Source organism: Bos indicus x Bos taurus, chromosome 17, assembly GCF_003369695.1.
Source record: "Bos indicus x Bos taurus breed Angus x Brahman F1 hybrid chromosome 17, Bos_hybrid_MaternalHap_v2.0, whole genome shotgun sequence".
NCBI classification, from domain to species: domain Eukaryota; kingdom Metazoa; phylum Chordata; class Mammalia; order Artiodactyla; family Bovidae; genus Bos; species Bos indicus x Bos taurus.
This window is the reverse complement of record NC_040092.1, coordinates 61,209,202-61,223,742: the sequence shown is the minus strand read 5'-3', so window position 1 is coordinate 61,223,742 and position 14,541 is coordinate 61,209,202. Positions and strand designations below refer to the sequence as shown.

General features: G+C 37.8%; 1 protein-coding gene across 3 annotated transcripts in view; it reads left to right on the top strand.

Annotated features, from left to right (window-relative positions):
* TTC29 (tetratricopeptide repeat domain 29) overlaps positions 1–14,541 on the top strand; it is a 273,501-nt gene that overhangs the window by 137,361 nt on the left and 121,599 nt on the right. For all 3 annotated transcript variants that reach the window (XM_027513394.1, XM_027513395.1, XM_027513393.1), the window contains one exon: positions 13,794–13,917. In XM_027513394.1, the coding sequence (XP_027369195.1) occupies positions 13,794–13,917 (124 nt within the window). The remainder of the gene's footprint in view (positions 1–13,793; positions 13,918–14,541) is intronic.

Genomic DNA, 14,541 nt, shown 5'->3' with positions numbered 1-14,541 from the left:
ACTGTAAGCTTTCCAATCCAAATCTGCCATTTTGCAGCTTTTTTTTTTGCTGTTTTTGGAGTACCAATCAGGGCAGTGTAAACCACGGCATATTCTTTCACTATTTGTGCAAAGTAACTCTAGAAACATTTCAAAAACAAAAATTCTATACCTGCAGGAAAACAGCACCCTAGATACCTGATTGTTGTTGTTGTTTAGTCACTAAGTCATTTCCGACTCTTTTGTGAGCCTGCCAGGCCCCTCTGTCCATGGGATTTTCCAGGCAAGAATACTGGAGTAGCTTGCCATTTCCTTCTCCTGGGGATCTTCCCAACCCAGGGATCAAACTCATGAGATATCTGATACACATTATTAAATTGAGTCCACTCATCACCACAAATACTTTGATATACATTCTGTGTTCATTTTTAGAAAATTTCACTTCAAGAGCTTAGTGTTCTCTGGCATGTACCTGCATACATACACACACACACACAAACACACACACACACACCCTTTCATAGTCCTAAACTGTCCTCAGATTAGCATGAACATGCAAGAAGTGGAGCACAACCAAAATAGAGGAAATTATGGTGGTGGCGACTGGAAAATAAATCAAGCTGCACATGAAGCTTAGCATCATCTCTAAATCTCTCTCTCCTACCCTGTGCAATTGCACAAGTTTCACTAATGGGAGTCCTATCTCTATAAACATATTTCATCTCTTTAAAGGAAATGGAAGAGGATAGCCATGTCTAGGATAAGTGTGTGTTTAAGGCCATCAACTGAGCGTGCATGAAAGGTGAATAAGCTGCAAGGCTGGGAGGTTCTAAAATGGTTATAAGAATTTATACTAAGCTTTCAATTGAAAAACATGCCACATTCCCTCAAGACTAGGGACTTGGTAATACAGTAGCCTGTTTGGTAATGGTAGACTCAGCCCTGGTGTTAGGGTTATTGATGAAGGTTTTAATAGTGAGCAGGGCTTGTTATTTTTGCTGTTGGTCTGAATAATATTAATTGCACAGGGGTTTAAGTAGCATAACAGAAAATAAGCATTTACAATGTCTTTTCCCTCCTACTTGGAATCTAGTGAAAAAAAAGTCAGTGTTCTAAAATGAGAACAATTGCCTATGACACAGCTATAAAAGCCAGAATTATAGTCCATAAAACAAAGACAGACTGAGTTGAGAAATTACCAAGTAAATATTATTATTACATAGATAAACAATTTGAGTAAATACAGAGGGAAATATCTTTATTTTCCTTATGGCACTTTCCCGCCTTGTTTACTGAAATTCTTCAAATAATCAGAATGATTTTTTTTAAAAATCTAGGGAAAAAAATCACAAAAATGAGAGTTGTTGAAGACATACTGGTCACCACTAGTCCATCTCTGGGTTTATTCCTTACCAATTGTAAATTTTTTTGCAAACTCGGGTTAAATTATTTCCTTGAAAACTTTCCACAGTGGAGATCTTTAAATCAATCAGTACAAAGTTTCAAGTGTGAAAATTGCATTTCTGTTATAGCTGAAAATTAATTTCTTCTTGCTTGAGAGAAATGACATGCCCTAGTAATTTTCATATATTCTTTAAAATGGAACATCCAGGCTTTGATGCGAAATTTCCTAAAAATGACCCTGCAACATACATCAAAACATTTCTATTAATTCATGAAATTAAGAATAGCTTTTTACATTTTCTCCTGTCACTGATTCCATTTGCCTTATTACTTTCATCTGTGGCCCACAAACTTGGTGGCACAATCAACAAACCCCTCAGTGGCTGTTTCATCTCTGCTCTATTTGATTTCTTCTCTCTGAGTAAATGATTAAGTTTTCATGCATTGGTTCAACCAAAATCTATGTTCACTCAACCACATCCTTTATTGATTACTTCTACTGCAAACAGTAGGCCAAGTGTGATATACATAATTGGACAGTTGTCAGGGGATGTGGGTGTTAACAGTCCTGTTTTCCCAGTTGGAAACTGGAATCACCTTGATACACAAATATTCTGCACTATTTCATTCTCATTCTTTGGACCGAGGAGTCCTGTTCCTCAGAATATATGTTTTTAACTCTCTAAGGTCTGGTTGAATGAATTTAATGATTATACCATATAATATGCTGTTCCAGTTGCACCTGTGCACTGCATATAGAAAACTGGAATTAATATTTGTCTAACATTTTAACCTTGTCCTTTAACTTATACAAATAATCTGTAGCTTTCCCATAAGAAAATATTTGACTCTTCCCCTTGCAAAGAAAGACTGGTTTCTAAATCTATTGCTAACTTTTAAATGTGCAAATCCTTTAAGCAGTATATAATGCTTATATTTCAGATGTTATATTAACAACTATACTGGCTTTAGCACTGCACATTCATTGAGTGGGGCACACAATTTATAGTAGAAAGCCTTTTTCTCTAGCATTATTTGTTAGAGCAAGTTCCAGATAATTTTGGACGTGTTGGGGATCTGTAGCTCCTTTGGGAGAAAAACAACTTGCCTCACCTGGCAGTAGTTGTATTTATCCCGTTTTGTGTTTGTTGTTCACTGAGCTTGTTTTTTTGTTTGTGTATATTGCAGTTTAACAATCCTCACCCGTTCAAACCTCATGCAAAATGTTCTTCCATCAAAAACAGATCAGCTTTCAGAAACACACATATAAAAAGCTTCAGTGAACCCATTTTTACTACATAAAAATAATAATTTCCCCTATGGTTTTGATAAATAGTTACACAAAGTCTTCACTATCTCATTTCATCCATTTTTTCTTGAACATTACACTTCAAGAAAGATCTTTGAGAGTTAAATTAATATGATCAATTTAGTCCTAGAAATCTGCAAATTTGCTTAAAATTCTAAGTAAAATAATTATTTTATTTACTAATCTGTCTATACTGTCAAGCTTTCTCAATATCATTTCAGTTGTTCCACAAAACAAATAGTATAAAGTAATGAGTGCACCTCTCATGATATCTGCATTTGAAATATTCCCGAAACATTTCATGATTTTTTTTGGAGAACTGAACTATTCCTACATGTGGAAGAAGATTATTCATAATTTTGTTATAAAAAAGTGAGAACAGAATCATAAAATGCAATATTCACAACATCAGTAATATAAAATTCCATTCCATTTCTGAAACACAGAACATTCTTTTACCAATAAGAAAGGAAAAAAAGAATGCATTGGCAGTATCTGATACTCAGGTAAACAGTGTTAGTTCTTTTACTCTGTCCCCTGGAAAATAGATACCAAGACTTTATGTGCCTGTCTTGCAGAGTATGTGTTCAAATTATGGTATTTAATTCATTGCATAATGGAAGATTTTCAGAAAACAGTGCTTAGCTAAATTGATTTTCTTCTCAGCTATTGACAAATAATACACATAGCAGAGCTATGGGTCTGATAGCTTTTTATTTCACTGAGAGGTAATAATAATGCTGGTGTGTGTCTGTTAGTTGCTTAGTCATGAACCCTCTGTGACACCATAGACTGTAGCCCACCAGGCTCCTCTGTCCATGGGGTTCTCCAGGCAAGAATACTGGAGTGGGTTGCCTATTCCTTCTCCAGGGAATCTTCCTGACCCCAGGATTGAACCTGGGTCTCCTACATTGCAGGCAGATTCTTTACCATCTGAGCTATCATTTATTGAATTTTTACTGTGTGCCAAGCTATCCATATATGTAATTTTTCATCTCACAATACATATGACCATTTCAAAAATGAGGACACGGAAGCTAAGAAATAGTGCAGATGTCATCAAAGTTATTTATCTAAGAGGCCAAGCTGGGATTCAAGCTTAGACCTTTCTACCATCTACCATAGCACATATCATGATTTTAAAGCAATTTAATTTAGTTTACAAGTATACCACAGCTTATCTATGAAAATGGATGTTGTTCCCAACAAATCTTGGGAGGTTATGCAAGTTTATACCTCTAATCCTGCCACTATCTTTTAAAAATTAAACTCTTTTGAAGTTCTTTCTGAGCTTGTGGCATGTCCTTTTGAATAGCTCCTATTCAACATCAGGGTCTTTCCCAATGAGTCAGTTCTTCCCATTAGGTGGCCAATGTATTGGAGTTTCAGCTTCAGCATCAGTCTTTCTAATGAATATTCAGGACTGATTTTCTTTAGGATTGACTGGTTGGATCTCCTTGCAGTCCAAGGGACTCTCAAGAGTCTTCTCCAACACCACAGTTCAAAAGCATCAATTCTTTGGCATTTGGCTTTCTTTATAGTCCAATTCTCATATCCATACATGATTAATGGAAAAACCATAGCTTTGACTAGATGGACCTTTGTTGGTAAAGTAATGTCTCTGCTTTTTAATATTCTGTCTAGGTTGGTCATAGCTTTTCTTCCAAGGAACAAGCGTCTTTTAAATTCATGGCTGCAGTCACCATCTGCAGTGATTTTAGAGCCCAAGAAAATAAAGTCTGTCACTGTTTCCATTGTTTCCCCCTCTATTTACCATGAAGTAATAGGACCAGATGCCATGATCTTAGTTTTCTGAATGTTGAATTTTAAGCCAACTTTTTCACTCTCCTCTTTCACTTGCATCAAAAGGCTCTTCAGTTCTTCTTCACTTTCTGCCATAAGGGTGGTGTCATCTGCATATCTGAGGTTATTGATATTTCTCCTGGCAATCTTGATTTCAGCTTGTGCTTCATCCAGTCAGCATGTCACATGATGTATTCTGCGTATAAGTTAAATAAGAAGGGTAACAATATATAGCCTTGACGTTCTCCTTTCCTGATTTGGAACCAGTCTGTTGTTCCATGACCAGTTCTAACTATTGTTTCTTGACCTGCATATGGATTTCTCAAGAGGTAGGTCAAATGTTCTGGTATTCCCATCTCTTGAAGAATTTTCCACAGTTTGTTGTGATCCACACAGTCAAAGGTTTGGGGTAGTCAATAGAGCAAAAGTAGATGTTTTTCTGGAACTCTCTTGCTTTTTCGATGATCCAGTGAAGGCTGGCAATTTGACCTCTGGTTTCTCTGCCTTTTCTAAAACCAGCTTGAACATCTGGAAGTTCATGGTTCAAGTACTGTTGAAGCCTGGCCTGGAGAATTTTGAGCAGTACTTTGCTGGTGTGTGAGATGAGTGCAATTGTGTGGTAGTTTGAACATTCTTTGGCATCGCCTTTCTTTGGGATTGGAATGAAAAGTGACCTCTTTCAGTTCTGTGGCCACTGCTGAGTTTTCCAAATTTGCTGGCATATTGAGTACAGCACTTTCACAGCATCATCTTTTAGGATTTGAAATAGCTCAATTGGAATTCCATCACCTCCACTAGCTTTGTTTGTAATGATGTTTCCTAAGGTCCACTTGACTTCTCACTCCAGGATGTCTGGCTCTAGGTCAGTGATCACACTATCGTGGTTATCTGGGTCATGAAGACCTTTTTTGTATATCTCCTCCATGTATTCTTGCCACCTCTTCTTAGTATCTTCTTCTTCTGTTAGGTCCATACTATTTCTGTCCTTTATTGTACCCATCTTTGCATGAAATGTTCCCTTGATATCTCTCATTTTCTTGAAGAGATCTCTAGTCTTTCCCATTCTATTGCTTTCCTCTATTTCTTTGAATTGATCACTTAGGAAGGCTTTCTTATCTCTCCTCGCTGTTCTTTGGAACTGTCCATTTAAAGGGGTATATTTTTCCTTTTCTCCTTTGCCTTTGACTTCTCTTCTTTTCTCAGCTATTTGTAAGGCCTCCTCAGACAACCATTTTGCCTTTTTGCACTTATTTTTCTTGGGGATGGTTTTGATCCCTGTCTCATGTACAGTGTCACCAACCTCTGCTTATAGTTCTTTGGGCACTCTGTCTATCAGATCTAATCCCTTGAATCTATTTCTCAGATCCACTGTATAATCGTAATGATTTGATTTAAGTCATATCTGAATGGTCTAGTGATTTTCCCTACTTTCTTCAATTTAAGTCTGAATTTGGCAATAAGGAATTCATGATCTGAGCCACAGTCGGCTCCCCGTCTTGTTTTTGCTGACTGTATAGAGCTTCTCCATCTTTGGCTGCAAAGAATATAATCAATCTGACTTTGGTGTTGATCATCTGGTGATGTTCGTGTGTATAGTCTTCTCTTGTGTTGTTGGCATTTGCTATAACCAGTGCGTTTCCTTGGCAAAATTCTGCTAGATGACTTTAGTGATACAGATTTCACTGCTGAGGGACACCTGCAAAAACAAACTACCATTCACCCATTATAAACTTTTTAAAGGTTTTATTTTTTTGTAACAGCTTTATTGAGATATAATTCCTCTACCATACAATTCACCCCTCTTTTTTGACATTAAAGACTAGTTTTATTAAATGTTTAGTATAGATCAAAGACTGTGGATTAATGATATGCAGTTTTTCCTCAGAGCTGCTGTGTTTATTTCCATATGGATCACAGAAAAATATCATTTAGATAAACTAGCTCATTTTAGTCAATGTTTCAAGGCAGGTTGACATGTTTTCCAAGGTGAATATGAGTTCTAATCTTAGATAATTCCTCCTTGGTATAAACATAATTTTCTAACTCATTTTAATTGACTTTGTGAAGAAGCCAAACAAATTTTAATTTTCCTAATGGTGATGCTAACACACACACCCCATTATATGATAATGGGGTTATTTTATGAAAATCTAAATGTATGAAAATCTAAATGTATGAAAATGTTTTGCATTAACTTATTTATTCCGTGTTCTTGTCTGGAGAATCCCAGGGATGGGGGAGCCTGGTGGGCTGCCGTCTATGGGGTCGCACAGAGTCGGACACGACTGAAGCGACTTAGCAGCAGCAGCAGCAGCAGCATTTATTCCATATATGACCATTTCTGGTGTGACAGATCTCAAGGCCTTACCACTAATAATCAAATATTATCTTTTACATTACTTTGTCAAGAAGTGCTTTTCCAACTATTTATTACATTATAGTAATAGCTCATCAATTACTGATTGTAGACATTCATGGAAGAAATTATTCTGCAGTGAGTTCTATTTGTTCAGAGATTTGGGTGAATATTAGAGTTCGCTCTTTTAACTGCAACCAGGAAAATGAAGGCCATTTTGCAAATGAATGTATAAAGTGAGAACTGTTAATATTTTGATGCCCAACATACAAACAGAACAGTGCTGGATATTTGATTGCTTTATGGCTATACACACATGACATAAACAGAAACATGAAAAATTAGGTAAGTTAACTTTTGCATAAAATTAAGTTCAGTCAATTCAGATAGAGATTTATTAGAACCATAAATAATTAGACCAGTTTTAGAGTTTTTTGATCTCATTATGTCCTAGTCATTTCATGTATATACATATAAATTCAATGTGAATTTCACACTTCCTAGAAATTTTAAATCAAAAAGTCATTAACCAGTGAACTAACTGAATCCACTATACTGAACAAGTAGCTTTATTTTCAGATTTCACTGAATCTAACATTCTTCCTATTGGACTATACATTGTACATATCCAATAAATAAAATATTCCAATTAAACTGTGACGTAATGCTTTCTTTTTGCTTAGAATTTGTATTTTATACTTAATAAGAGAGATGTTTTATTTACAATAAGTATTTTTACAATGATTCTTGAGAATTCTTGTAAAAAGAAACTATAAACAAAGTAAATTCATATTCTTTGAACATCTTTGCATTCAAAGTCCAGTTCTTCTGAATCACCATTAAACTCAAATTGTCAGTATTTTTTTCTCATCCATATCTTTTGTATGTCATCAAGAACATTGGTGCTGTGTAGCCTTTCCTCAAATAGGGCTCCAGTGTCCCCTGCCTTCAGTATTTCTTCCAAGTCATGGGCTACCAATCTGCCAGTCTTGAAGCTGGTACTTTCTTATATTCCAGGATTTCAGAAAACAACCAGTCCTCACATTTCGTTCTGAAATTATCATTAAATAGTTGTCAACAGAAGGATCAAGGCATTATGATCATGAGTCATGTCCAAAGACATGGACAAGTTCAGCAACAACTGTGACTTGACCACTCCTGTCTATGAAAAACTATAAGATGCCACCTGTTCTCAGGGAGGGATCTCAATTTAGGGAATGTTAAAATATGGGAAAGTGTGTGTTTTAGAATCAGTGAAATCTGGTTTTAATATTGCTGAATTTTTCTATAGTTGCAATAATTAAAAATTTTGTTAGTAAAACTTCTCCATATGCCATACAACACCCTATCTGGAGCTCCTCTGAGTAAATCTTTGCCGTATAAACATAAAGAAATGCCCTTCTTGGGCTTTCCTGGTGGCTCAGATGGTAAAGAGTCTGCCTGCAATACAGGAGACCTGGGTTCAATACTTGGGTTGGGAAGACCCCCCTAGAGAAGGAAATGGTAACCCACTCCAGTATTCTTGCCTGGAGAATTCCATGGATAGAGGACCCTGGTGGGCTACATTCAATGGGGTTGCAAAGAGTCAGACAAGACTGAGTGACAAACACATTTTCATGCAAGATCGCAAAACAAGCTCTGAGTTTCAGAATTTCATCTTGTTATTTATTAAGGGTCAGAGCACAGATGCTCACTGGTAACTGCTGACCTATGAAAGCAAAGAAAGGTGGTTCTAGGAAATCAGAGACATTCAGGAGTAGGGGTTTTCCTTTGTTATGCTCCTTTAAAGAATACAATGACGGTGTTTTCTGTTACTTTAAAAACCTCTAAATTTTGGATTTTGTCACTTCAATAAAAAATATCAACATTTCTGAGATGATTTAACAATGGAATGTGTATCATCTTAGATTCATCGTTCTTTTTTAGGGATTGACCCCAAAAATGTCAGATATTCAAAAGATATTGAATTTCTTCAGGATGCTTATTTTTTTTTAATTTTATTTTATTTTTAAACTTTACAATATTGTATTGGTTCTGCCATATATTGAAATGAATCCGCCACAGGTATACATGTGTTCCCCATCCTGAACCCTCCTCCCTCCTCCCTCCCCATACCATCCCTCTGGGTCGTCCCAGTGCACCAGCTCCGAGCATCCAGTATCATGCATCAAACCTGGACTGGTGACTCGTTTCATATATGATATTATACATATTTCAATGCCATTCTCCCAAATCATCTCACCCTCTCCCTCTCCCACAGAGTCCAAAAGACTGTTCTATACATCAGTGTCTCTTTTGCTGTCTCATATACAGGGTTATTGTTACCATCTTTCTAAATTCCATATATATGTGTTAGTATACTGTATTGGTGTTTTTCTTTCTGGCTTACTTCACTCTGTATAATAGGCTCCAGTTTCATCCACCTCATTAGAACTGATTCAGATGTATTCTTTTTAATGGCTGAGTAATACTCCATTGTGTATATGTACCACTGCTTTCTTATCCATTCATCTGCTGATGGACATCTAGGTTGCTTCCATGTCCTGGCTATTATAAACAGTGCTGCGATGAACATTGGGGTACACATGTCTCTTTCAATTCTGGTTTCCTCAGTGTGTATGCCCAGCAGTGGAATTGCTGGATCATAAGGCAGTTTTATTTCCAGTTTTTTAAGAAATCTCCACACTGTTCTCCATAGTGGCTGTACTAGTTTGCATTCCCACTAACAGTGTAAGAGGGTTCCCTTTTCTCCACATCCTCTCCAGCATTTAATGCTTGTAGACTTTTGGATCGCAGCCATTCTGACTGGCATGAAATGGTACCTCATAGTGGTTTTGATTTGCATTTCTCTGATAATGAGTGATGTTGAGCATCTTTTCATGTGTTTGTTAGCCATCTGTATGTCTTCTTTGGAGAAATGTCTATTTAGTTCTTTGGCCCATTTTTTGATTGGGTCATTTATTTTTCTGGAATTGAGCTGTAGGAGTTGCTTGTATATTTTTGAGATTAGTTGTTTGTCAGTTGCTTCATTTGCTATTATTTTCTCCCATTCTGAAGGCTGCCTTTTCACCTTGCTTATAGTTTCCTTTGTTGTGCAGAAGCTTTTAAGTTTAATTAGGTCCCATTTGTTTATTTTTGCTTTTATTTCCAATATTCTGGGAGGTGGGTCGTAGAGGATCCTGCTATGATGTATGTCGGAGAGTGTTTTGCCTACCCAAAGCAATTTATAGATTCAATGCAATCCCTATCAAGCTACCAACGGTATTCTTCACAGAGCTAGAACAAATAATTTCACAGTTTGTATGGAAATACAAAAAACCTCGAATAGCCAAAGCAATCTTGAGAAAGAAGAATGGAACTGGAGGAATCAACCTGCCTGACTTCAGGCTCTACTACAAAGCCACAGTCATCAAGACAGTATGGTACTGGCACAAAGACAGAAATATAGATCAATGAAGCAAAATAGAAAGCCCAGAGATAAATCCACGCACATATGGATACCTTATCTTTGACAAAGGAGGCAAGAATATACAATGGATTAAAGACAATCTCTTTAACAAGCGGTGCTGGGAAAATTGGTCAACTACTTGTAAAAGAATGAAACTAGACCACTTTCTAACACCATACACAAAAATAAACTCAAAATGGATTAAAGATCTAAACGTAAGAGCAGAAACTATAAAACTCCTAGAGGAGAACATAGACAAAACACTCTTCAGGATGCTTAATTTGAAGTAATTATTTTGAAATCAGTTCTGGCCTTGTCTGCAATGTTATGCCTTTAATTCTTTATGGCCCTGAATCAGCAGTCTTTGAGTCAGCAGTCTTTGAATCAGCAGTTAAATGTCCCTTGAGTTGTTAAAGGTAGCTTCAGCTACGTCTATTAAAAAATGCTCACAGCATACGATACCTTGGATGGAGCTGTTTACAAAAATTACTGTCTTTTTCATTGGTTGCTCAAGGATTTTTCACCTTTGTTCTTGATCTCATAGGCCCCCAAGTGTTCTTCGCAAAAGACATCACTACAACTAGCTCCTCAAAGAAAAGACCTGTCTCTTTAGACTGACTTTCAAATAATTGGCTCTTTTAGAGAGATTTTTAGACCCTTTCCACTTGTTGTTTAGTCACTTAGTTGTGTCCGACTTTGGCGATCCCATGGATTGTAGCCTGCCAGGCTCCTCTGTCCATGGGATTTCCCAGGCAAGAATAGTTGGAATGGGTTGCCATTTCCTTCACCAGGGGATCTTCCCAACACAGGGATCGAACCCACTTGGCAGGCAAATTCTTTACCACTGAACCACCAGGGAAGCCCCTTTCCACTTGTTGTTATACTTTACTGTTTAGCTCTTACTCATTGGAGAAGGCGATGGCACCCCACTCCAGTACTCTTGCCTGGAAAATCCCATGGACAGAGGAGCCTGGTGGGCTGCAGTCCATGGGGTCGCGAAGAGTCGGACACAACTAAGCGACTTGACTTTCACTTTTCACTTTCATGCATTGGAGAAGGAAATGGCAACCCACTCCAGTATTCTTGCCTGGAGAATCCCAGGGACGGGGGAGCTTGATGGGCTGCCGTCTATGGGGTCACAGAGTCGGACACGACTGAAGCAACTTAGCAGCAGCAGCAGCAGCAGCTCTTACTCATATGAAACTAAGATTTGTATATCTCTGGGGTAGCATGCAGATCATGAGGAACTAATGAGTATTTGGGACTCATATTAATAAAATGAGAGCAGAATTCAAATAATAGAAGTTTCTTAATATAATTCATTGAAATCTTTAAAACGATGTGCCTCTCTTCTTTTTATTTTTTGGTCAGTGCTCCCCACATGTTTTTTTATCTGTTTGTTTAATATTCTAAATACAAGTACTGTATTATTTTTCCTTCCAGTGTTATTGAGATGTAATTGACATGCAACACTAAGTTTACAGTATAATGATGTACAGTATGATGATCTGACCCCTCTTCTTTATGAAATAAGAAAATAGCCAAACTTGTTTTAGTCACTTTGGGTCATTTGAGCTGCTCTAACAGTCTCCAAAATCTCAGTGACTTATGAAAATTAGGTCTTATTTCTTGTTTATATAAATTCTTGCCATTTGCCAGAATCTTATGCCAGGAGCCAGGCTCCTTCCATCTCTGGGATTTATCTTTCCTTTCCTGAATCCTGGTTAAGAGATTTAACAATCCTCTATTTTCATTATATTTTTTCTAATACCTCCAGCAAATATTTTATGAATCACATATGCCTCCCTCTCAAAGAATTGGTTTCATTTGCAAAGGAATGTATAAATTTTCGACCTTTTTAGAGGTTTTATTTTTAAAAAATACAACAGCTTTCAGTTCAGTTCAGTCGCTCAGTCGTGTCTGACTCTTTGCGACCCCATGAATTGCAGCACACCAGGCCTCCCTGTCCATCACCAACTCCCGGAGTTCACTCATACTCACGTCCATCGAGTCACTGATGCCATCCAGCCATCTCATCCTCTGTCGTCCCCTTCTCCTCCTGCCCCCAATCCCTCCCAGCATTAGAGTCTTTTCCAATGAGTCGACTCTTCGCATGAGGTGGACAAAGTACTGGAGTCTCAGCTTTAGCATCATTCCTTCCACAGAAATCCCAGGGCTGACCTCCTTCAGAATGGACTGGTTGGATCTCCTTGCAGTCCAAGGGACTCTCAAGAGTCTTCTTCAACACCACAGTTCAAAAGCATCAATTCTTTGGTGCTCAGCTTTCTTCACAGTCCAACTTTCACATCCATACATGACCACTGGAAAAACCATACCCTTGACTAGATGGACCTTTGTTGGCAAAATAATGTCTCTGCTTTTGAATATGGTATCTAGGTTGGTCATAACTTTCCTTCCAAGGAGTAAGCATCTGTTAATTTCACGGCTGCAGTCACTATCTGCAGTGATTTTGGAGCCCCCAAAAAATAAAGTCTGACACTGTTTCCACTGTTTCCCCATCTATTTCCCATGAAGTGATGAGACCAGATGCCCTGAGATGTAATTCATATAGCATACATTTTACATTTAAATTTTAGGATTCAGTAGTTCTTAGTATGTTCACAGAGTTGTGCAGCCATCACCACTATGTAATTTCAGATCACTTTCTTCACTTCAAAAAGAAATCCACACCTGTTAGCAGCTACACCCAGTTCCCTACCCAAGCCCCCCCTCCCCACCTCCATCGCCCCAGCCTCTGGTAACTATTAACTTGCTTTCTATCATTGTTGTGTTAGCTGCTCAGTCATGTCTGCCTCTTTGGGACCCCATGGATTGTAGCCTGCAAGGTTCTTGTCCATGGAACTCTCCAGGGAGTGGGTAGCCACTGTAGATTTGCATTTCTGGACATTTCATGTAGATGGAATCATATCCTATGTGGGTTTTTTTGGTGTGTAGCTGGCTTCTTTCATTTAGTATGTTTTCAAAGTTTATCCATGTTGTAGCGTGTATCACTACTTCATTCCTTTTTATGGCTGAATAACATTCCATGGTATGAATATAGCACATTTTGCTTATCCCTTCAATTGATAGACATTTGGATTGTTTCCATTTCTTAGCTATTATGATTATTGATATGAACATTTACGTACAAGCTTTTGGGTGAGCGTGTGTTTTCATTTCTCTTGGGTATATACATAGGAGTGTAATTCTTGGGTCATATGGTAACTATTACACTTTTTGAAGAATTGACAAGTTGTTTTTCCAAGCAATAGCACCATTTTACAATCCTACCAGTAATCCGTAAGTTTAAAGGCTCACATTCTAACTCACTGTACACTCCTTCAAAGATGAGTCACGTGTTTTTAAAATTTACACCCTACATTTCATTATCCTAATTACTGTCTTAACACTTTCTAAAGCAAAGACACAAAGAAATCTCTTAATGTGGTATTAAATGATATGAGACTTTAATGGTTTCTTATATTTTTTTCTAGCCAAGGACAGATGGCAGAAGCAGTCAAATACTTGAAAAAAGTTGTGAAAATTGCAAAAAACAACTTTCAAAACCTGGATTTTGTGAGAGCAAGTACAATGCTTGGGGACATCTACAACGAAAAAGTGAGCATATTGTGTTTCTTGCTTATAAGGGAAAAATTTGCAGAATTTTAAACCTCTGTTTTTATTTGATCCTCGTCTTCCCATGGTATGTTGTCCAGAATGGCCCCAGGAAAGCAGGACTTAGTCACTGCAGAAGGCAGTGGCTGGGAAGAGAAACGCCTGTTACTTCTTCCTCTTTCAGGTTGTTGTTACTGCTGTTCAGTCGCTCAGCCGTGTTCAACCCTTTGTGACCCCACGGACTGCAGCATACCCAGATTCCCTTTCCTTCACTATCTCTCAGAGTTTGCTCAAACTCACGTCTGTTGAGTCGGTGATGCTGTCTAACCATCTCACCTTTGCCGCCCCCTTCTCCTTTTGCTTTCGATCTTTCCCAGCATCAAGGTCTTTTCCAATAAGTTGGCTCTTCACATCAGGTGGCCAAAGTAATGGAGCTTCAGCTTCAGCATCAGTCCTTCCAGGCAATATTCAGAGTTGATTTCCTTTAGGATTGACTGGTTTGATCTCCTTGCAGTCCAAGGGACTCTCAAGAGTCTCCTCCAGCACCACAATTCTTTAAAAGCATCAATTCTTTGGCACTCAGCCTTCTTTATGGTCCAACTCTCTCCAGTACGACTACTGAAAAAA